This window comes from Oryx dammah, unplaced genomic scaffold, assembly GCF_014754425.2.
Source record: "Oryx dammah isolate SB20612 unplaced genomic scaffold, SCBI_Odam_1.1 HiC_scaffold_6, whole genome shotgun sequence".
Lineage (NCBI taxonomy): Eukaryota > Metazoa > Chordata > Mammalia > Artiodactyla > Bovidae > Oryx > Oryx dammah.
In genome coordinates this window covers 33,613,694-33,637,981 of record NW_024070190.1, presented here as the reverse complement: position 1 = coordinate 33,637,981, position 24,288 = coordinate 33,613,694, and the positions used below count along the sequence as shown (strand labels likewise).

Genomic DNA, 24,288 nt, shown 5'->3' with positions numbered 1-24,288 from the left:
AGGGCCGGCCAGGACCAAAGGGGGAGATGGTAAGACCACCTCACCCTAACCCTAAGCCTTCTCTCAAGGGCGGGGAGTGAGGGCGGTCGGACTGGCCCTCCTAGGCTAACAAACCCTACTCAGCCGAGGGAGTGTCTGCCCCAGGGTCACTCCCCAGCTGGGTGCCACGCATCCCACTTACTCAGCACAGGGAGGAGAGGTGGGCAGGGGGCTTTTCCACCTGAGGAATGTGGAAAGAGAGGTCCAGAGAGTGTCACACAGAACTGGCAGCTAGTGTCCCCAAACCATCACTCATGCTCAGCACTCACACTGGGTGCGAGGGGTATCCACCCAGCACTACATCCTGAGCCTGATTTTCTTTTCTAAAAAATAATTTTTTTTATTTATTCTTGGCTGTGCTGAGTCTTCGTTGCTGAGCAGGCTTTTCTTGAGTTGTGGCAAGCTGGGACTACTCTCTAGTTGTGGTGTGTGGGCTTCTCCATGCGGCAGCTTCTCTTGGTGCCAAGTGTGGGCTCCAGGGCTCACGGGCTTCTGCAGTTGCTGCATGTGAGCTCAGTAGTTGCAGCTCCTGGGCTCTAGAGCACAGGCTTAATAGTTGTAGCACACGGGCTTAGTTGCTCCACAGCACGTGAGATCCTCCAGGATAGGAATCAAACCCGTGTCTCCTGCATGGGCAGGCAGATTCTTTACCGCTGAGCCACCAGGGAGGCCCTGAGCCTGACATTCTAGTGTTCCCTGCTCCGGGCTGCCCAGGGCTCCAGGCGCTCCTGCCCCAGCCAGGCAGACAGCAGACCTGGGGAAACACACCACTGTTCCCACCTTCCTCCTGCTCCTTCCCACTTTCTGCAGAGCCTTAACACAGTCCATGCAACCCCAGAAGTAATAATGATGGTCATCAGCTGGGTGCTGTGCCCTAATCCTCATAGTAACAGCTTATCGTCCTCCACTCTGTAGAAGGGGAGATAGAGGCTCAAGGTGGTTGAGTATAGTCCTCAAGGCTACACAGCTTGTAAGTAACAGAATGGGATTGAGACCCACATGGTAGGATCTTACCCTCCACCATGCCTCCTTTTGCTGCCAGGGCCCTTTGTTTAGAAAGAAAAGGACCCTTCTAAGGGGCTCCTCCTCCTGCCCTCCCTCTGCCCCACCCCAGTTAACCACCCATGAATCTTACCCATCTGTTCTGGAGTCAGAACAAATTTGAGTTGAGGGGGGAGGGGGGAGGGGGAGGCCATCCCTTCTACCATGAACCCACATCGGTGTGATAGATTCCCCCATCTGCCTCATGGTCATCCATCAAAATCCAGCAGGCCACAGTGCCATTAGGCTCCTGTTTGGCTTGGCACAGGGACCTCAAGCTATTAATTCCACATTCCATCTAGTGTCATTATCTTGGCCTGCTTATCAGCTGTCCATCTCCCACTCTTCCCCGCTTCCCGGATGGTTTACCATCTGCCAGGCGTCCAACTTGAGTGCTGGGGCTTACCGCCCCTGCCCAGTTTAACCTGTGTCCTCACCTGTCAAAAGGGGGTCACCTCTGCCCCACCCACCTCCCAGTAGCCCCGAGAACCTGATGTAAGGTGTAGACAGGATCAGGGTCCCACCAGTGGTATAAAGGAGAACCAGGACTCCAAATTCACGTCTTGTCCCACCATTCACAGGGCTGTCGTAAGGTGGGAGGAGTTAATTCACATCAAGCATTTCAAACAGTGCCTGGCCCAGAGGAAACACCACTAGAGGCACACTGCCCTGACCCTGACCTGTCCTAAAGGGGCAGCCTCAAGAGCTCGTTGGTGCCAGGTGTTGCTGGACCTTGAAATACTTAAACTCGAAACTCAGATTTTTGTTGTACTCTCCACGCTCTTCAGTATTGGCAGTTAATTGAAATAAAAGTGTGTGGGTTCAGCAGAATACCCCCGGGGACTGTGATTGTCCCATGGGCCACCGTTTGGGATATCCAGACTCAATCCTCCATGTCTCTGCAGTCCCAAACCTTCGGGTTATTTTGCTGGGTCCCTGGACCTCCTGCTCTCATCATACTCCTCTCTCTGTCCCCAGGGAAGGTGGCCTGGTCCCCTGTAGTTCAGTCCCCTGCCAGATGCATCATAGTCTGTTGAACTTGATACTAAACACTTGGTCAACCGCATGGGCTGGGATGACACATGGTTTGTCCCAAAGACCACTTGTCCCTTCCCACAACCTCCTGGGAATCTCCCAGTTTGGTAATTGGCCCAGTTAGCAAGTCAGGGACAAAAGGAGGCCTTTCACCCACCCAGATGAATCTGTCCATGGGGATCCTGAGGTCTCCAAGCCCTACAGAGACTGGCCTGGCAGACGGGCCCTCACAGGCCCTCAGGATGGTGGCTGGAAGGGACCTCAGAGCCCCAGGGGTCGGGGCACTGCCTGTGACTCCAGCCAAGTTCGGAAGCCCTGCCCCCTGGGGTTCCAACTCAGTTTAGAGCACGCAGCAGAGCGGATGCAGCTGGACCTTCATGATCCCAGTGCTGCCACTGCTCACTGAGCCACAGGGCCTTGTCTCCATCACCTCGTCTGGGAGAAGGAGCGACGCCAGCGCCTTCCTCTCGGGCCAGCGTGGGGGTGAGCTCAGCATGTCCCAAAGCCTGCCCCCGAGGGGGTCCTCAAAACAAGGGGCACCTTCCATCTCCCTCTCCGCTCCACACCAGCCAAGCGTGAGGCCTCCTCAGCCCCAGCCTCAGGTCAGGCCCCTGAGAGAGCCAGCTGGACGCTGCATCCCCCTCAGAGAACTGGGGTCCACCCTGAACCCAGGCTCCTTTCTCAGCCCTGTGAGCTTTTGACCAGACCCCCTGGAGGGGAGCTCTGAGGCCCTTACGTTCCTTCAAGGAACCCAGAACACAGAGAAATTCCTGCTTCATCTCTTTGGCCAAAATTTCCTCCAAAGTTCCTGATGTCTGGAACACTGCCCCAGCCCCCGTGTCCCCAGAAGCCCTTCTGGCTCAGTGGGTTTGATGCTGAGGCTGCGGAGGGTAGGAGTTAGAATGTGCTTTCAGTTCTAAGAGGAAATGGCCTGAGAGTGCAGGGCGTCTGGCAATAGCCGAGCCCTGTCCCGCACGTCCATGCAGCCTCCGCTGTGGCCGGCCCACAAGATGCTGGCGGGGGCAGGCATAAATGAAAGATGACACCTGCTCTTCTTCATAGTCAAGTGCGGGGAGCAGGGCACACCTAGTCATGTCTGCCGGTGGATGAAGAAGCTGGGCCACAACAGCTGGACTGTCTCGGGCACAGGAAGACCAGACATGGGTGGCTAAGCCCGGCCTTCGGGACTCAGGCCTTCCAAAAAGTTTCTTGCACGATCCCATGCAGGCCTGCATGACTGATTCTGCACGTCTTCTTTGTTCCACTCACCTGTGGGTGTTTCTGTCCCTCAGGGTCTGGTGGGTCCCTGGGGACAGCCGGTTGGTATCTCACCCCAGGGCTTTCCAGCAGAGAGGCTTCGGGCCCTGGGTCCTGAGCCTCGGTTTCTGACTCTGATTTCCATTTCTTTGTAGGGACCTCAAGGACAAAAGGGAGAAAAGGTAAGCCGATGGGGGTTTTCTAGGATTTTCATCTCAAGAAGCAGTCTTCCAACAGGTAGGGAGGGTTATTTTCAAACTTCAGTTTTTATCAACAGAAGCAGGGAATCCACTGTGGCACTCTATATGAGAGAGAAGGGAGGCTGCCCTGGGTGGGGGTCTTTTCTTGAGGGAAGGGGACAGCTTGGAGCCTGGCCCTTCTCAGCGTCTTTATCTACACATCCCACCTGCCACCCCCATAGTATTTCCTGACCACCTCCCATGAGCCTCTAGGATTTCAGGGGGTCCGTTTTGTAAACTCCTGGCTTGGCCTTCTTCCCAGCCTTCTATGTACTCTGTCTCCTTGAGTTTCTGATGGGGGCTCTGCTGGGCTTGCCCCCAAATGAATGGTGCAGGGACCTGGCACCCCAGCTCAAAGAAGGCATGTCTGAGGGCTCCGTTGCCCTTGCCTCGGTGTCCACTATTCCCATCCAGGGACTCCTGTTTAGGGCCCAGGCAGGGGATGGACCTTTCCGGAAGATACTCCCAGCCAGGCCTGGAGCACAACCCCTGACTCCATTGTTATAGCACATGATGTAAAGTGGCAGAGACCTGCCCTTGGCTCCGTGGGGCCACATGCAGGCAGGCCCTGGGGGTTTCTTCCCCACTGCCAAGCAGGCATGAGGGAAGGAATCAGACAGAGCCCGGAGGCAGGTGGTGTGTGTGTGTGTGTGTTTGCGTGGTGTGTCCCCGGGTCCTGAGGTTGCCCCCCAGGGTCAACCTCCCAACAAGTGTCTAACACCTCCTCTCCTTCCCTCTCTTCCCCAGGGTCAGTGTGGCGAGTACCCACACCGGGTAAGTGAACCCCGAAAACTGATCCATCCCTGGGGCACAGCCCCCAACTTAGCCTCCTCTTCCCTACAGTGCTTGGGGCCGGGGGCACACAGACCCTCTGCACTCAGCAGACAGAGCAGCACCATGATGGGGGCAGGACGTTGGCCGGCCCCCAGGGTCGTGCCTGGTGATCAGCGTGTGTGTCTTTGTGCAGAGCTATGTGCCAGCATGTGTGTATCTGGAGCTCCTGCGCTCCTCTGCAAGTGGCCTTCAACATAAGGCTGTGCAACTTGTGTGAGTCTGGGTCTGGCTCCCTACCCAGTATTTCTGTGTGTCTGTCTGTCTGGCCAGCTGCCCGGCTGTCTGCCTGCCCTGGCCAAATCACAGGGACTTTTGGGTTAGTCATTGTTTCGGATGACCCAGACCTGCGTGCTGGGAGATAGTTGGAAGCTGACTATCAGTGCAAGAGTGAAGTCTTTGTTTTGCCTCTAAGAGTCAAGGCAGCCTCTCCAAGTGGGGTGGGGCTTTCAGGGCTAGTGTCCTGCTCTTCCCCACCCCCGGTCCAGTTCCTACATTCCCTTGCTGCACGCCAGGATATGGAGCCCAAAGCCTGCTGTAGTCCTGTTGAGGGCCCTCAGATGTGTGCACTAACATTGAGAGCCACTCTCGGGGACGGGGCTGAGGAGGGGCAGTGGGGAGTGAAGGTGCAAGAGCCCCAGTGAGCTGGGACACCCCTCATTTTGTGAATTGCCCTCGCCACTCTCAGCCCCGGGCAGTGGGGACAGGGATGACAGGCATCTTTAGGTGTCCATCCCCCTGTAAGGCAGGCTGCCTTGTGCCCCCCAACACACACAGTGTGGCCACCCTGGCCATCCCCCCCTGCCAGGCAGGGGACTTGAGAGAGTGGAGAGAAAGACTAGCCAGACTCGGAGTCAACCAGCCTGGCTCCAAAAGGCCCCGGGAGGGCCTTGCTAGGTGCTGACCTCTGGTTCCCAGGCCAGAGAGAGGCTGGGGGCAGGGTGCAGCCTTGAATGTGAGTGGCTGGGGTAGGGGTGAGGCCAAGGCTGAGTAGGGGGTGCAGGCAGGCCGGCGAGGGTGCAGGCAGGCCGGCGGCAGTGCAGGCAGAGCCAGCCTGTCGGCGGCATGTGCTCCGGGGAGTCAGGGGCCCTGGTGTTCCGGCCAGCCTGATCCCGATACAATAATAGAAGGTCAGCTGTGTTTATTTGAAACGATGGGCTCACAGGATTGTTATGTTACCCGAAAAAAGACAGCATCCCCCAGCAGCAAAGACAACACAACTGTAGCCACTTTGACAGTGTGTCATTAGCTCTGAGCATGGGGCAGGGAGAAAGGAGGGACTCTGCCCTTGAGCCCAACCCAGGAAGAGGGAGCCAGCAGGGATGGAAGGCTCCAGCACTTGGCCACAGGCTGCAGAGAAATCCAGGGTTATGACTGCGCCAGGGTGGGTAACAAGTCAGGCTGGGTGAGAGTGGAGTTGGGGATCCAGCTGATGGGCAGGGCAAGGCAGCTGGCACCTTCCATTCATCTGGAAGTGGGTAGGAAAGCAGGGTGTTTCTCAGGTAGGGGGGCTGTTGCCTTTCTGAAGGGTCTGCAGGCCTGAGGGGGGTGGCAGGCCTCCCAGCCCATGAGATACGTGATCCAGGTAGTCTGGGCCTCTGAGCCAGCCTGCAGCATCCCCAGGGAAAGAGGGGGAGCCCGGGTGGACAGTGGGTGTCTGGGGTGCCCTGGGAGTGGGAGCTGGTATCTGAGCCTGACACTCACTCTCCCCGTTGCCCTATCTTCCCCCAACCCCTACCCCTTACCCTACCCCAGGAGCACCTAAGTGGCTCTCTAGCAGCTCTGCGCTCCAACCAGATAATTACTCTGAAGGTTTGTAGGTTCTGAAAGGTCTCTGGGCCCCTCTGGTGAGAGGCTCCATGGACACAGAGCCCAACGTTGCACATCCCCAGGCCCCAGTGGGAAGGCTGGGGCTCCTCACGAAGCAGCTACCCATGAAGGTGGCAATGACCCAGAAAGGCCATGACTGAGCTCCCGGGTTTCTGGCCGGGTGCGTCCTCAGCCCAAGCAGCCCTTGCTTCTTAATGCTCCTCCCAGCCACCTTGTGTGAGCTACAATGCTTTCAGAAACAAGAGGTGGATTATATGCCCTCTGTTTTCACATGGGTTCTAACCTCTTCCTAAAGCTGTGGGGTGCTCAACTCCACTGGATAGAAAGACTGGAAGCAGCCAGAATTTCCAGAAATGAAAATTGCGTTAGCTAACATGATTGCCTCTCCCCGCCCCAGCCCCCCAAAAAAGTGGTTGAACATGCCAGAGACGTCTTTGTCCAGCCTCGATGTTCCAAGCACCCGGGTGAGGCCTCAGTAGCACTTAGCTGGTGCCCACACTGGTCTCACCCTCCTCCTGCTCAGCCCCCGGGAGCCGGGCTCGGCTCTCCCCTTGACCATCTTCCCCAGATTCGCTGACACCAGCCCTTCTCGTCCAGCTGAAAAAAGAACCCAGGGGTGGCCGCCCACCAGCCTGGCTTCAAGTACCAATTTAGGCTGATCCTGCGGCTCCCAAGTCAGAGCCTCAGAGTCTGTTCCCCTCAGCCCTGCAGCCTCTGTCCACGACCAGGGACCCGAGGGCCTGGCAGTGCAACGCTGGGCAGTGTGTCAGGAGGCCTCTGCGGCCCAGCTTGGCCATGGAGGGCAGGCCTGGCCGGGGGGCCCCCCTCCCCAGTGGGGAGTGCTGCTGCCAACACCCCGAGGGCTTGCCTCCTCCCAGGGATGGGGCGCCTTCCAAGGGCAAGCTCAGAGCTGCACCCACAAGCCTCGAGTGGCCGTCCACGCCCTCCCTCCAGTGCCTCAAGCCCGCTAATCTCTCTTCTCTCTTCCTCTCCTCCCTCCCTCTCGGCCACCCTGCCTTCCTGGTGGACTTTCGACCCTCCTGAACACCTGCGATCTTTGGCCTCTACCCTCTGGCCTTCCAACTCATCTTTCTCCTCAGCTGCTGCCTCTCCTCAATTCAGTGCGGCTGGCTCCACCCCCAGTCATTAAAAGGCGGACCTTCCAGGTAGACACCTCCCTTGGCCAGAGCACGCGGGGCTTCCCAGGGGCTGGGGAGTCTCTGGGCCCTGACGAGCCAGCTGGGGCTGTGGCAGTGACAGTCACTCAGTGGTGTCTGACTCTTTGCGACCCCATGGACTGCAGCCCACCAGGCTCCTCTGCCCATGGGATTTCCCAGGCAAGAGTACTGGAGTGGGCTGCCATTCCCTTCTCCAGGGGATCTTCCCGACCCAGGGGTCAAACCTGGGTCTCCTGCATTACAGGCAGGTTCTTTACCATCTGAGCCACCAGGGCTGTTGGCAAAAGCAGAATCTCACTGCACTCCCACTGCATAAAATTAGACAAAGATGGACCTGCAAATGCCATACACGTGGAGATGCGCGACACCCAGGCCCAGAAGCCTCAACCACTATCTCACGGTTACTGCTCACAACAGCCAGCAAAACAGCCGCCACTGTGTGCCAGTCACCAGGCTATGCGTTTTACGGCCTGCTTTCATTTACATTCTCACAATCATTGTATGAGTTAGGCATGATCATCCTTGTTTCACAGATGAGCAAATCAGGCTCAGAGATGTTAAGTTGCCTGAAGTCACACAGCCAGTAAACTGCAGAGCACCCACATTCTCCGACTCTTACTAGTTATGCAATTTGGGGCAAGTTACTTAACCTTTCTGTGCCTCTGTTTTCTCATCTGTAAAATAAGAATAATAATGGTTCTTACTGTATAGGGTTATTGTATATGCAGAGCACTGGGAATACTTCCTGGCAGAGTTTAAGTGCTGAAATTACATTAAGGCTCAGAGAGGTGAATCTGTACCCAAGATGGCACAAACAGCAAGAGGCAGAGTGGGAAATGGCAGTCGGGTCTTCAGACCCCACACCCTGGGCTCTCTCATTTGGACCTACACCCTTTATATTTAGAAATGCAGATTGCTTAGCATCCAATCACTTGTAACCTGAGTTTGAGAAGCAAGGGAATTTGCAGAGGAAATGTAGCCCACAACCAACAGGTGTAATCATTGTGAGCAACTGCCTCCTTCTTCCTGCCTTACTAAGCCAAGGAGGCTGGGATAGGACCAGATCACAAAGAACAAAGAGCAAGAGAGCACAGACCCAGGGATCCAGGCAGAGGCATTGCAGCTTGATGCCAGGCCAGGAATGCCATGGCTGCCCTCGCACCCCTAGCCTTGCTCACACTGGGGGGTCAGAGGTGACCCCCAAGGTCGCAGGAGTGCTGGAAGAGGCAGGGCTCTGAGACGCTCTCTGAAAGCCTGACAGCAGGGGCTGGAGCCAACATCTGGGCTGACTCAGGAGCCCAGGGGCCTGAATGTTCAGGCATCTGATTGAACAAGGCTGAAAAATCACTCCAATTAATGGCTAAAAATACAGAGGGACACATGACACGTGTGCTACCCAAGCCTCCATATCCCATTACACCAGCCGAATCCTCGAGAGCCTCCATGTGCTCCAAGCGCTTGTCCAATGCCTGGTTATTCAGGGGGCTCACTGGCAGCTCAGAGAAGCACCAGGCCCACCCCACTCTCAGCCACCCCTACCCATGTCAGACCCCATTTCAGGAGAGCTGAGTCCTTGCTCTCAGAGTGGCCATTTGCCTCGGCCCCCATCACCCACCTCCTGGCCCTAGTTGCACTGACTGCGATGCATTGAGCCCTTGCTTGGCTCCAAGCTCTGTTGTAAGAATTCTACACGGATTATCCCATGTAATCCCACACGGGCCACCATGCAGTGGAACTGGCACCCTCATCGCCACCTTACAGAGGAAGAAACTGAGAGGGGCCGAGGCATGTTACTGCCTCCCTTTTCAAGAACAGGAGGAGGATACACGAGAGCTTTCTGTGATGCCCTGACCTGATTTCTAAAGTAGAGACAGACTAGGGACCCCTGTCTTTCCTGCTGCAGATTCGGCCTTGAGAACAAGGTTTTTATTCTGTCGGCCACCATGGGACACAAAAAGGGTTGTCCATTTCCAATCAATAAACCAATATTGATTTCACAGGCTCTGTAAGATGCTTAAACATTGGGTTTAACATTAGTTGAAAAAAACGATGTGTTTAGCAGATGGCATTGAAGGTCATTGCCAAAGTGCAGAAATTTGGATGGTGAACAGTTTTTGCTGGGGGCTTATTTGGAATGAATAGAAAAGTCTAGAGTTCTGGGTTTTGATTCCAATTCTCCCCAAATTCTCCATGTGACCTTGGTCAGGGTGCCCAACTTCTCTGAGTCTCCGTTTTCTCTTCTGTAAAATGGGACTTATGACCCATCTCTGCACCTGCCTTCTCCACCATGGACTCTCGAGCCCTTAAGTGGATTCTTAGAGGGTGTGGCAGGACGTAGCTCAGACCAAGAGTGTCACTGCTGGTGGCCTCTGTCCTAGGATATCCCATTGGAGAGACGGTTCAAGCGGATGCTGCTAAAATCTAAGTTCCCATTCTGAGGTCGTGCACTCCTATTTATGATATGGGGTTTGCAGCAAGCATCATCAGGCCCCTTGTCTATGTACAGTGTTATAAAGGATTACTGAGATTACACTGAGAAGGGTGGGCTGGCCTGGAGTCTGGCCACCTGGATCTCCTGCATCCCAGCCTGGAGCACTCATACCTGCCAGGCTGTTCTACTTGCGTCTGTCTGCAGGGCTGGACCCCTCAGCAAGAGCTGAACCCAGAACCTCCCCAGAGAGGTAGTGGAGAAAGCAACCTAACGACGCTGGTCTGCATAGATTGAGGATGACACGGGCTGGCCCCCAGCCCTGAGAGCTGGGTCACATGGACCAGGCTGTCTCCTCCTCCTGAGGGAACACGATCCCACCCCTACCTCCCTGGGCTCTGGGTCCACCCTGGGCACCTGCATGGGGTGGGGTGACAAAGGCTTCAGGATAAGGAAAAAGAATAATAATAGCGACTCCAGAAAGGCACGAAGCACTTTACACCTTCAAAACTCAACCAAACAAAGGGTTGCAAACTCAACTGTCCTCTGAGGTCAGGCACAGATCACACAAATGACAAAGCTGGCTGCACACAGAATGGTTTGGAAGGGTGGGGCCTGAGGGACCCGGAGAGCCCAGCTGATGGCGGCCCCCAAGCAGTGTGGGTCTAGCTGGCCCAGGCTCCATTTTTTTCAGCAGAAGCTACCAAGCCATATATATATATATTTTTAACATAAAATCTCTTGCCCAATTGTTTGGTGAGCTAAGCAAAATTCTGTGGCCTCTGACCTAAGGACTCAGTTGATCCTCTAGGCCAGATAATGAAAGACGGCAAAATGTGAGAAGAAACAAGGAACGGCTGTTCTCATCTGAAGGCTGGGAGGCCAGGGCGCGGAGATGGCGGGCGCGCCACATGCAGGGAGGGGTCGAGGCAGGCCAAGGCTGCCAGCCACCTTGGCTGGACCCTGGGCATCAGAGCAACCTGGGAACAGGACTGTGGCTGGGCCGGGGGCACTCACCCGCTCCTCCGCCTCTGCCGCCGCAGCAGGGCTCTGCCCTGGGGACCAACAGCTCCCGCAGCAGGCCTCTCTGGAAGCCTCTCTCTGGAGGCCTAGTGTCTTGACCTCCTTCTCACCGCCATCGGCCTCTGCATGCGTCCCCACCACCGCACCATCACGCCACGCCACCACCGCCTCCCCCAGAGCCCATGGCGGGGCCTCACCGGGTGCATGGCCCTGGGGCGGGACGGTTCCACAGCCCACGGCTCCCTCTCTGACACTTGTTTCCACCAACCTCAGGGTGAACAGGGCCAGGCTGGCATCCAAGGCCCACCAGGGCCACCAGGCCCTCCTGGACCGAGTGGACCTCTGGGGCACCCAGGACTGCCAGGGCCCATGGGGCCACCGGTAAGTACCCCTCCTGCACTCCACCAGCTCCTCTCCTTCAAGATTCATCCCCTGAACTCTCTGGAAGTTTGGGAACTGGGTAACCGATGGGACTCTGGGCCCCCGCTGAAAGGGCAGAAACACATGGGCAAGGCTGAGGGGCATGGCTGGCCCCGTCCCTGAGGGAGCTGCCCATCTCCATCACGCTCACCGGTTGCTCTCTGGTTCTGAAAACACATAATGGGACCATGCGTTCCACTTCAGCCACTGCCTCTGGGGGAAAACCATGAGCAGGCCTGCCTCTCCCAGGCTCAGGAGAGAGGAGCTTGGAGAGAAAGTTCCCGGGACCACGCTGATGGATGTCCCCTGCCCCCTGGGCTTAGGAAAACTCGAGTTGGGATGATGTGTCCTAAAGGAGGTAGCAAGGAGGCATCTGATGGCCTAGCATCCCTAACAGATACGCCTTTGCTGGTGTGTGTGGATTTCCCGCTCCCAGGCCACCTTCCAACCAAGTTACACACCCGGTCGGGCAAGAGGACCCTGCCTCGAGCCTGCGGATGGGACCACTGCCAGGAGGGGCTCAGGGGAGCCAACAGACACCCCTCTGGGCAAGACCACACTCAGGCAATAGGTCAGTCCCATTGTCCACCGGGTCATCTGCTTACAAGCTCTAGCCAAGCCCCAACTCTTTCTCAGCCCTATTTCATGCAAGAAAGCACCAGGGCAGAGTAACTCAGAAAACCCTGGACTTCTTCTTTAGAGAAAATGCATCTCTACCCAGAGCTAAGACCAACATCAGCAGTTATTAGAGGCAGAGGGATTAAGGACAGTCTGTTTGATAATGTTTTTTCCACGTGGCTTTTTTTAAAAGTGTTTTTCTTTCATATGACAAAAGCATCATATATCCATTGTGAAAAATTTGGAACATAGACGAAGAAAAAGTTTTAAACTGTCTGCTTCCCCATACCCAGGGTTCCCCATCATTACCGCTGGGGAGAGTCCTTTCCATTTTTCTCCTTAGACTTCTCTGCACAGAAACGTTTTTCAGGTTGGTGATGTTTTGAATAGCATAACACTTTGTATCCTGTTACTCTCTTCACTTAATCTCGTACACCATGCCCTTTCTTACGTCAGGAGTCTCCCATGATACAGATTTTAGGACTGCTGGGTCTCTTTACAATGTAGTTAATGGGTTCCCGTCTGTAATATACATCCTTAAACATAAATGTGTGTGCACATCTCCAATGCTTTCATGGCAATAGATTCCCAAAAGTGGAATTACGGGGTCAGGGGTGCCCCTGTCAAGTAGCCCACGATGAGTATGGCCACATTCCAGGTCACTTGGCTTCACACCTGGGCCCTCGGCTACCCCGGCTTCCAAGGCTAAGGTTCCGTATAGAGTCCCCCTAGGCTGGCTGACAGCTCTGGCCAGCCAGGGCAGCCAGCTTGACCAGAAGGCAGCATAGAAGAGTGAAAACCTACCTTTCTGGGAGAGCCAGCTCTCCTGCTCAGCTTGATCCCCATAACGGATTTTAAATATTTCCATGATTTCTCCCCAGAACGCTGGGGAGGGAAGTTAGTCTCACTTCCATGGATTGATGGATGGAAAAGCAGAAAACCTAAAAGGAAGCAGAATTTAGAGAACTGAACCAAACAAACCAAGCCAAGAAAATAAACCAAAATTTTAAAAAGTGCTCAAGACCCACTTCTTTCCTGACAGCCCTCACCCGAACACACTGGGCTCCCGATCACTGAACCCAAGCCAGGCAGTTTTCTTTGTTAGGTTGTTTATAAAGAAAAAAAACCAGAACGCATGTTTTGAAACCAATTAAAACAGGCCAGACTCAGGCATCATGGTTTTCTCCAGCCAGTGTTTGCCATCCAGACCCACGCCCGAGACCACGCTAGAGCCTGCCTTCCCTTTCCACTCCCTCGGGCTCCTGCAGGGCTCACACCACTTCCCCCAAGCTGGCTCCTTTGGTCACAGCGCCCCAGGGGTGGGGAATGGAGACAGAGGGCTCCCCTGCAAGCTGGCAGGGCCAAAGGCAAAACCCAAGCTCTGCTGGGCAAGGTCAGCTTTCCAGGGAGCGGCTCTAGTTAGGAGGTGGGTGGGTGGGGACCTGGACCAAACACTATCAATTTCACATGATGCCATTGACCTATTTTACAGCGGGCCAGCACAGCAGAGAGGCCCGAGGCTCTCATGTGGCTCCAAAGAGGGACAGGAGCCTGTTGTCCCCACTTGCCCTGAGCAGGTTTCAGATGCCCTTTGAGGACCCTCTTGATCTGTTCTCCAGCACATCCAGAACCCGTTACAGCCTCCACTGTAAATGTGTTTGTGTGCGTCCGTGCTCAGTCATGCCCGACTCTTTGCAACCCCATGGACTGTAGCTGCCAGATTCCTCAGTCCATGGGATTTCCCAGGCAAGAATACTTGAATGGTTGCCATTTCCTACTCCAGGGCATCTTCCCGACCCAGGGATCGAACCTGTGTCTCTTACATCTCCTGTGTTGGCATGCAGATTCTTTACCAACTGCACCATCTTAACGTGTTTAGCCCTCAGCATTTGCCAGTGGAATCCATCTCCACTCACCTTTCTTCTTGCTTCTGCAGGGCTTACCTGGGCCTCCTGGACCGAAGGTGAGGGTCCTTCTGGGTGATGCATCGAGTGGGTGGGAAAGTTCCCTGGTAGGTAGAGGGTGGCGCGCTGACAGGTACTGAGTAAGGGGCTGAGAGGGAATTGATTGACTTCCACAAGGATTGCACTTTCGTGGGCTCAGGCCAAGCAAGTGCTGTGGCTGGTATGGAAGATGCGGCCCTGCTCTCCAAACAGATCATGGTCCGAGTTGGGAACTCAGGTGCCCAGGACATTGTCATAACATCCCAGTAAAACAGTGGCTCCTAAGGGGCCAGGACTAGAAAGGACCTTAGGGGCCATCCAGTTCCTTTTGAAACCTTATCTGGAAGCCCAGTGTCGAGTCTCCCTTTGAAGCTGGAGTCCCTGTGGCTCTAGGAAAGAGAAGTTGCAAAGCACTGATCCAGCCAGCCATTTCACAAATGCAGAAGCTGGAGTCCCAGGGGAAGTGACTTGTCCAGGTGCCACAGAGAGCCCATGGTGGAACCAGAACTGACCCTCAGGGGTCGGTCCTGTGCCCCTACCAAGTTAACCCTTCCCTCCTCCCTCAGCCTCTGCAAGACAAGGACTGGTTCTAAAAAGTCAAACAGTCCCTGCTATTGTTCCAAGGTTGGCTGGAGGTAGAGGTCAGAGGATTTGGAGTCATTGGAAAGAAGAGGGATGGTAAAGTAGAGGAGGGGGTGCAGCAAGAAAACCCCTCTAATGGCCTTATCTTGGTTCCCCTCAGGGAGACCCAGGCATCCAGGGCTACCATGGCCGGAAGGTAAGAAGGAGGGGGAAGGGAAGACCCGCTCCCCACCAGGTGACAGTCCAAGTAGGGCTTCACCAGGGTCTGGACTTGGTTCGTACATGCTTTTGCACACACATCAGCAGGGGCCTCAAAACTCTTGAATTTAAGTGATTGGGGGTTGTGTCTCCACTGAGGAAGCAGGAGGCTCAGGGAAGGAAGGGCCTTGGGCAAGTCAGTGGCCCTGCTGGACCTCAGACCAGGAATGTGTCCCCTGCCAACCCCACTGGCCGTGTCTGCACAGAGGCAGACCAGGTTCTCACCTGCCGCCTGAGGGCCTAGTAAGCGGGGACCAGACAGCTTCTGAGTATGGTAGGGGATATGGAAGGTCCCAACTCTGCTGTCTGGCCACTCACGGGCCAAAGAGACAGAATTCCTACGCAAAGAACCCTAGTGAAGGCAATTGCGCTAACCACTACCATCCCAAAGCGCCGTGTCAATATTGGGGTAGGAAGTTCAGGGAAATTCATTCTAGGTTGGGAGGATTTGGGGAAGTCGTCAGAGAGAGGACAGCCTCTGAGTTCAATCCTGGTGAATGGGTAAGTGTATCAGTTTTCTATTGCCGTGTAACGAACCATCCCAAACTTACTGTCTTACAGTTCTTTCTCAGGATTCTGTGGCTTGGCCAGCTGCCTCCTCGGGGCTCACTTATGCAGTCACATGGGATGATGGCTGGAAAGGCCGGGGGACCAAGACGGCCTCGTCCACATCCCTGGGGCTGGTGCTAGCTGTGGCCTGGGTTCCTCTGTTCTCCTCCACATGGCCTCTCAGCCCCTAGTGTAGGGCAGATGGATTTCCTCACAGCATGGCAGGCCCAGGTCAACTTTCAAAACAGGCGAGTCCCAGTGCACAAGTGCTTTTCAAACGCATCTCTTGCATCACATTTTCTGAGGTCCTGTTGGTCAAAGCAAGTAACGCAGCCAAAGCATTCAAGTCAGTGGGGCGGGAGGACTCAGCCCCTGTTCTTCTTGTGGGAGGGTGGCAAAGCCTTTGTGACCATCTTTAATCTACCCCTGTGCTCCTTCAAGCAGCAGATTTCAAGGGAAATGGCATTTTAGACAGGGAAACAATTGAGTCAAGGCCCAGAGATGGTCATTACAATAACTTTAATAATGTAAAAATAATTTTAACACTATACACCACTTACTGAATGTCTCCTGTGTGCCAGGCTGGCCTTCAATGGGACCTGCGTTATATCTAATCCTAGGAGGCTGGTACTCTTCTTCTCCTATTTAACAGATGAGGAAACTGAGGTACAACCTAAGAGGCTCATAAGTGGCAAAGCAGGAATTCAAGTCCAGGTCACAGCCCTTCCCATGATGCCATGTGTCATAAGGAGCCCATCCCACCCTCCAGGCCTCAGCTGGGAGGCTCTGGCGCCTTCCAGGGGGAAGAAAAGAGACAGGAAAGAAAGGCAGGATGAGGAAGGGGACGGATTCTGGAAAGGGAAGAATCAGCTCCGGAGAAGCACATTCCATAGGCTCTGTAGCTCTGTAATCCGACAGGGGCCTTCACTGCATTGTTTTATGGGTGCTTGGTGGGTGAAATGGCAAGACCCGAGAGGTCTTTCATCAGTTCTGCATAAACTGCGAAGTTTGTACTGTGTCAGGAAGTGGAAATTACAGCCCCCGAGGTTGCTTCCATCCATTCTCGCAGACTCACAAAATTCACTGCCTCCCAGTGCAACACAGGGTCGGCTTTCCCATTAGCAGCCAGACCAGCTCTTTCAAGCTGTGAAGAAACTTCAGGGCAGCAGTTTCCCCTGGGGTTATGGGGATGCTCACGGCTGGCATCCCTACCATGGCAGGCATCTGCATTCCCCTGCCAACTGGAAGTCTGGTCCATTCAGAAAGGAGGTTGGCGGGGGTGGTCTGTTGCCTGAGGATAGAGAGGCGTCAGCTTGGGGCTAGGGTGTCGTGCTGGTACAGGGCCTGGTTCCATGATTGTGGCCATTCTGGGTGAAGTTTATGGGAGGAATCGTTCAGCCCTGACTGTGCGGAATTTGCAGAGGAAACCAGTGTGGTCCTTCTGACAGAGGGGCAGCCTCTGATCCCAGGGAAGCCTGCTCTGGAGAGAGACGGCTCAGGGCTGCTAGAGGGGGCTCAGGGCTGCTGGGAAAAGCACAGATGTACTTCTTTTGCCTGACTAAGGATAAAGCAAGTGCTGATGGGTACCTTGAGAAGGAGGGAGCTCCCTGTCACCAGAGGCATTTAAGGAGAGGCTGGAAAACTATGGGTCTGTCATGTGTTAAGAGAAGCTCCTATATCTGATGGGAGACTGGATTGAAATCCCTTCCTGCTCAGGGAAGCAGCAGCTTCCTAAGAACAGAGCTGGCTCCATACCCCCTAGAAAGGAGCAGCCTCCCACCCCACCCTGGCTTTATGAGTCAGACCCCTCGAGTCTATGTCCAGGCCTTTCTTCATCCACATCCAGGGCTTGTCAGAAGCATCACCACTCAGGTCTCCTGGGGTTCCGAGAAGGCCCTTCTCCTTCATGCTCAGCTCATGTTCCCCACACTTTCTTTCTCTGTTGACCAGCCCCTGCCCTTCCACAACAGCCTCTTCTCATGGAATCCAGGGGGAGCTGTGAGGTTGCCGGCTTCTCTGCGTTTCTGGAAGGCTCCTGCCTCCTCCTTTTCTCCCAGCCTGTCCTTGAGACTTCTCAGTAGGCGCTCCAGAGCCACCAGGTGGCCCTAGAACTCTTGTCTCTGTGCTGGCCCTCCCTCTCCTGGGACCCTTGTCCTGTCATCACTGAAGCCACAGCCTCCTAGTCCAACAGAGGCCAGAGGGTGTGCCCTGGAGACCAATGGCCAGCAGCAGAGCCCACCCCCAAGAACAACTTGGGGGTCATTCCTCTAGGTTAGGCAATACTCAGGAGACTACGAGTGCCTGTTCCCGCTGCCTGAGCCCCAGTGATCACCATACCCAGGCAGAAGTATTCTTCCCATCAGTATTCTTAGATGAAGAGTCCTTTTGCCATGAGATATTACTTTTCTCCTTAAAGTGTTTCATCCCAGTTTTCAATTCTTGGATGAAGAATCTTGCCCAAGGACAAGGGCAGTAATTACTTCACATCTCTGGTTCAGCCAAAGTCCTTTCGCTCTGTCTCTCACTCATCTCATCTCACCTTGGCCCAGTAATCTGATGTGTTATCCCCACTGTCAAGAGATGAGAAGCTCAGAGAGGTCAATACTCTGCCCAGCATTGCACAAGTCAAGTGTTAGTCACCCAGTCGTGTCTGACTCTTTGCGGCCCCGTGGACTGTAGTCTGCCAGGCTCCACTGTCCATGGAATTCTCCAGGCAAGAATACTGGAGTGGGTTGCCATTCCCTTCTCCAGGGGGATCTTCCCGACCCAGGGATTGAACCCAGGTCTCCTGCATTCCAGGCAGATTCTTTACTGTCTGAGCTACCAAGGAAGCCCCAACATTGCACAGCTGGTGATAATCATGCTGGGACTGGAAGCTAGGTCTCATGAGTCTGAACCCAGGAGCCAGTCTTCTCGCCCTAGTGCAGAAGGAAATGTCTGCTCGGGGGAGGCGGAGTGTCACCCCAGGCTAAGCTAACTGTGCAGAGACCACCCTCCCCTGTGGTTTCTCTGGGATGTGGAGGGGTAACCCTCTGGCTCTTTTCTTTTGTCCACCAAATCTCTTTTCTCTCTTCCCTTCTCTGCTCTCGAGGCCTGGAAGGAGGGACCCCCACGAAGGGCAGCTTGGTCACAGATGCTGGGAAGATGAGAGTTTGCTCCCCCGTCCCCAGCACCCTGTGCCACCCAGTGGGGACATCGAGCTGGGACAGAGGCCATGGGACACCCTGTGTGTTCAGGGTGTGAGGGGGCCCCATGGGGTAACAATGGACCCTCCACATCTGCTTCCGTTGCTCTCTCCTGGCGACTGACACACACGCGGGGAGGCCTTTCTTTCAGGAAGGGATGGAATGTAACTCTCAGCAAAGGCACTTCTGGTCCTGTGAAGTTTGCTGTTGATTAGATCCATCCACCACCGCTGCCACCACCACCCACCCCTGCAGCCGGTCCCAGCCTGGCACCCTCTCTAAGGCCGGCCAAGGCCGGCAGGGCAGCGTCTCCACCGGCTCCTGGAGATCACAGCCCGGTGCAGCCGGCGGGCCGTGTGCTGCCGCAGCCCCACTCACACCCAGCCCCGTGGCCTAGACACTGGGAGCATTGTTGTGCGCCCATGTGGTACCTATTTGATCCAAATTTATGGCACCAATCTACTTTAAATGAGTTGCAAGACGCAAAATGTGTGTTTAAAGCATCGCAACCTTGGCTCTCTTTCAAGAGGATTGATGAGTATTGTCAGACTGTGTATGGATCACAAAACCTGGTGAAAGCTTATCTCCAAGCACGTCAGAACTGGCCCGTCCATCTTGGCAGTAGGGGGGGTGACTTTGACACATGTGGTGGTCTGGGTGTTAAGCCTTGGGGTTTGCATGAAGGACCAGAGCTGACCACACATTGCCATCCTGCCAGCTCTTGGCTGTGCGTCTTCAGACCAGTGCAGGCAGGATGTGAGAACCTTGTGTTTACTCAGCTTGTAACTGAAGTCGCACCTCCTGGAGGCTGTGGGGCTCCCCGGAAAGAGGGACTCCCAGGGAAGGAGATCCGATGGGCCCTGTGGTCGGCTGGCTAGGGTGCTGAGTGAGGGTGTGAGGAGCAGAAGGGCACCCACCTGGCCCATCTGTTCACCCTACCTTAGTTCTACAAAAGGGCAGGATCATTCTGACCTGCCAGTCAGAGCAAAGGATCATGTGGGTGGACACACTTCTGAAGAATGATAACTAGAATTATTATATCTGCCTTTCTGGGCCTCTTTGTGCCAGGCTGTATAGGGGCACTTTGCTTGCATCATCTCATCAGATCCTCCATCCCTAGTTTACAGATGAGCAAACTGAGGTTCTCAGAGGTGAATCCCCCTAGGGCCACAGCTACAAAGCAGCGAAGCCAGGTCTTTCTGGCCCCAAAGTCTTATTCTGGATGACTTTACTACCTGTGTTTTATGAGCCCAGGGGACCTATAATTTCCAGTATCCCACCACCACTGCCTACTCCCATCTCCTCCACTAGAAGGAAAGAAGGAGGGAGCTGGCCTGTTTTCCTTCTTGTGAGAAGGTTGTGGCTGGATTCAGGCCCTCCTCCAAGTCTCCCAGGCTCTCTGTGAACGTCTAAGGCAGAGAACTTGGGGGCACTTGGTGTATTTTGTTCAAAGAACCAAAGAAGGGGAGTGCTTTGCCCAATGGCACTGATTCTACCCAAATGCTTCCCCAGGGAGCTGACCTGGTCCTGCAACCTCCAATAAAGCTAGGAGAAGGCTGTCTGAGCTGTGCACCCCAGCGGAGAGACCTCCTAAAACTTCCCTGCATCCCCTGACTCCCAGAGGACCTGGGCAACCCTAGGCTCCATGCCATGCTGACGTGCAGCAGAGCATGCCCTGCAGAGGGAAGCTGTAGAGGCAGAGGGGGGACAGCACTTGCTTTCAAAGCCAGGAATTCCTGGGGGGGCATCCAGGCCATTTCAATTAAAGCAGATCAGGGAGCTGAGACATGGGCCCCACATCTGAGGCCTCGTGGGAGCTGACAGCCCTCCTGCTCCGCCTGCCTCCAGCCCCCAGCCTGTGCTCTCTGCCCCCTGTTTCTCCTGCACTCCCAAGTCCCCAGATTAATTAGAGCTGACTTTTCTTTTTGGAACTAACTACAAAATCAACCGATCTCAAATCGAGATTACAACCCAGCCGCCCTTCCAAAGCCCTGGCCTTCGATGGGGCGCCTGACCCCGGTAATTCCCTGGATCACTTCCTGCCGGCCCTAATTACCGGACGACCTGGCGTTTCCGTGGCCCCAGGGCTCTCCAGTCTGGAGCTGGCTCAGGCAAGAAGAGGGAGCCGAGCTGCCCTTCTCCCGGAAGGGAGCCCTGGGAACTCTTCAGGGGAGAGAAGGACAGTAGCTCTCCTCACCCGGCTTCTCCAGCCCAGGAAAGGGCCCTGGTCCAGAATTAAGGCCTGAGTCACCTGCTGGCCTCCCTCCAGTCCTCCACTCCCCACACTTCTCCCCTGCAGAGAACAAAGCGTCTGTGTGGAGCTGCTCGGGCTCAGCACCCCCCCAACCCGCAGCAGGAGCCTCACGTTAGGGAGGTACGTTGTCTCCCCCCTGCTTCTCTGGCCTGACCTTTGCTCTGCTGGGGAACTGACCTGGAAGCCCCCCACTTCTTGCCTCCTTTGCCAAGTCCCTGCCCTGTTTGTTCAACAAACAGTAAATCACCAATTAAGAGAGCAGAACATGACTGGTTTGTGCTCCAAGGAGCTTGCTTCCATCCCATCATCTGGGCAAAGGATGGGTCCTCCCACCTGGAAACAGAACCAGAATACAGAACCTATTGATGCTTGGCAGGCGCTCCAGGCAGGGGCAGCAGGAGTCAGTGGCATCCTAAAAGTGGTGGCTGGGACGGCCTTCAGGGTCATTCAGGGCAGTCCCCTGTCTACCCGCGTGAACTCACCCAGCACTTTCTTAGCCACCAAGAGCGGAATCCACCCCTTGTAGGCCAGCCATCCAGCATCCTTGGTTCAGGGAACCAAGGTTAAAAGAGCCAGCCTTTTGCCGGCCTGGCTCCACAACATCAGCCACCACCCATGCTCCGGGCATCTGGGGCAAGACCCTCTGTAATGCTTGGAGCACCCACTTCCGCAGCCCCCCAGGCTCCCTGCTCGGAGGACAAGAGGTGCAGGAGATAAATTGGGGCCCTCGGGTTTTGGCAAACTATGAGAGCTCTGTCCCCAGCTAAGATGTTAGTGAGTTAGTGGATCTAAGTTCAGCACAATTCCAAACTTGAACCTTTTAACCAAACAAACAAAATACTTTCATGTAGGAAAATGGGAACGAAGGAGCCTCTAAGTGTGCTCTTACAAAGACACATCACAAGGAAAAGTTCTGTGAACACACACGTGTCACTGTCCTCCCTTTAGCAATGGCCCTGGAAACACCCCCGACTCCGCAGCCCCCATCACCCCTGCAAACGGAGGCCCTTGCTCACGGCCACCCTGGAGTCCTTGATAATGACTCTCAGCCCGCTCTCACCTCTCCCATCGTCCAGAATCAGTGTTTTCTGGTGCAAGCTGAGTCCAGACCCTGGTTCAGAGGTCAGGCTGGCCTGAGCCCCCGGAGACAAGCCCTGGAGAAGGAGACTGATGAGACTGGAATGAGCCCGCGGGGTGGGGTCAGCCAGGGGCACCCTGGCTTCCTGCCCAGCAGAGGGGTGGGGGTGAGGGAGGCCCTGAGATGGGGATCAAGGGAGTCTGGGTCACTTGCAGAATTAAGAGACTTGACCCAGAGGGAGGGGAAGGGCAAAAGGTCAGCCATCCTAACGAGGAGACTGCCTCCTCCGAGGGGCCCAGATTTCCCTGGAGAGTGCGGTTGTATCTTCACAGACAAACCTTCAGGATCTGAAGACAACCCTGATTACATCAGACACCCTCACTCCAGGTTTTGATCTGCACAGTGCGTGCGGAGATTGGGGATAGAAACCCAAGGATAGAGCGTGGGCAGACCCCAGCCTCCTCCCCTGCTGAGGCACCCCAGGCTGTCCTTTCCGGCAGGAGGAGACCCACTGAGCCCCTTGTAGAACCACAGTTTTACCCAGAGCTAACATCCCTTCCCCCACGGAACCTTGTTCTGGGGCTGCCAACACACCCAGAGTCAGCTCCTCGGCTTGGTCCTCCCAGGAGCAGAAGTGAGTAGGCGGTGTCTAGTCCTCACTTTGCAGGATCCTGAAGCCAGAGAGAGGAAGTAAGTTATCCGAGGTCACACAAACACCCAGCTCAGCTCTGTTACTGGAGGTGGGAAAGGTGAGGGCAGATGCATTGTGAGGGAAAGCTGTCAGAAAGATGGGAAGAGAAAGAACGGGGTTCAAATGGGGTTCACACGGGAGATCTTTGAGTAGTCAGGGCTGCGCAAGCTGACCTCCCACTTGCACCCACCACCACCTCAGGGGACTCTGTCTGGTGTCCCTCTGGGCTGAGTCAATCCAGTTGAATTGTTTGGAATGAAAACTGGGGACTTCAGCTTATGAGCTATAGCTACAGTTACCAGAATTCTGATGAAGTCCTGTGGCGCCCTCTGCTGGCCTTAGGGCAGAACTGTGGTCACAGGCCAGCCGGGCTCAGCCTTTTTCTCTGGTGCCTGTGGTTGTAAAGACAGCCCTGGGTTGAGCACTGACCCCTCACTCCTATGGGGCACAGACCTGAGGGCCCTCCAGAATATAAGGCTTTGCCCTGCTTTTGGCCTGCAGAAGGTGTTTAATGGAAGCAACGGATGCTTGGGGTTGCCAAGCAATAGAACCATCTGATGCGTGGAGTTGGCTGAGAGAAATGGGTACCTGGGCTTTGGCAGATAAAAGACTTGTGTTCAAATCTCTGCTCTGCATGACCTTGACTATCGTACCTGGCCTTCTAGAGCTCACCTGTGGGACAGAAATAACATCCATTCCTACACTGACTGGAGGGGATTCCTAGAGATTGAACAGAGGATGGATGTGACGGCTTCACTCAGTGCCAGACACAAACGCAATAAATGGCTGAGCCTTTCTCTGCTCTTTCCCACAAGAGGGATTTTCCAGAATTTAGTGCCTGGGGCACAATCTTGTCTGTTGCGGTCGCTTCTGAGTCCAGCTCCATCACCCCTGCCTGTGGCTCAGGGGTCCTGGTGGGGTTGGGATGAGGGAGGGCTCCTGCATTGGAAGCTAAAATTTCTGGGCCTTTTGCAGAATTTCGAGACCTGGCCCAAAGAGGATGGGGTGAAGCCATCCCTGGCAGACATGATTTGAACGGTTATCCCAGGCTTCCGGAGCAGCCCCTCTCACTGACATCCTCGAAGGCCATGCTTCAGAGCCGAGCCCTTGGGCCCTGAGTCTGGTCCTCTTCTCATTGTTTCTCTTGTCTCTTCCTGCAGGGAGAACGGGGCATGCCAGGGATGCCGGGCAAACACGGAGCAAAGGTATGCAGTGCCCCCCACTCCCCAGCAGCTCCCCCAGCCGTGGTGCTCTCTTCTAGTGCCTCCTCCTTCTACATCCTATCCTCCCATAAAAACAGAGATGGGGTGCACGTTTCTTCTCATCCTCTCCCCTTGCTGCCTGGCCTGTTGTTCAGGCAGGGGTGTTCCTTTTCGGCCCATGAACCATCACTCACCAGCAGCCTCCTAGCATGGCCAGGCCTCCTCCTGGGGATCAGTGGGTCATAAAAAGAACTTCTCAGGTACCCTCAGCTCTGGCTGCAGTCCTGAGACCCATGTGGGAATCAGGATCCCCTAAAAATGACATTCACTTGAAATTTACTAAGTGCTGTGCTTGGCAGCTTATTTACCTCAAAGTTGGTGGTCTGGAGCTGATAAGGAAGTGGGGTTCACTCCCAGCTGCTCCCTAGTCCACTGGGACTTAGAACTAGAGGGCTCCCTTAAGGAGAGTCCTATAGGCAGCCTCAGGGGCCAGTGAGCTTAGTAAACTCAGCCACCTGCTGTTGTTCACTTCCTTGTGGCTCTCCTTCCCCGACTTTCTCCTCCATCTCCTCCTCTCGTATACCCCCCATTCCACCCAGGAGCGCCC

The 24,288-nt window shown here is 55.0% G+C and overlaps 1 protein-coding gene across 6 annotated transcripts in view; it reads left to right on the top strand.

The window, feature by feature from the left end:
* Nucleotides 1–24,288, top strand: part of COL13A1 (collagen type XIII alpha 1 chain) — a 150,404-nt gene that overhangs the window by 84,242 nt on the left and 41,874 nt on the right. For 5 of the 6 annotated variants that reach the window (XM_040242194.1, XM_040242198.1, XM_040242195.1 and 2 more), the window contains 8 exons: nt 3–29; nt 3,528–3,554; nt 4,359–4,385; nt 6,198–6,254; nt 11,175–11,282; nt 13,876–13,902; nt 14,625–14,660; nt 23,640–23,684. In XM_040242194.1, coding sequence (XP_040098128.1) covers nt 3–29; nt 3,528–3,554; nt 4,359–4,385; nt 6,198–6,254; nt 11,175–11,282; nt 13,876–13,902; nt 14,625–14,660; nt 23,640–23,684 — 354 coding nt within the window. The remainder of the gene's footprint in view (nt 1–2; nt 30–3,527; nt 3,555–4,358; nt 4,386–6,197; nt 6,255–11,174; nt 11,283–13,875; nt 13,903–14,624; nt 14,661–23,639; nt 23,685–24,288) is intronic. The other variant, XM_040242197.1, reaches the window with a different exon arrangement.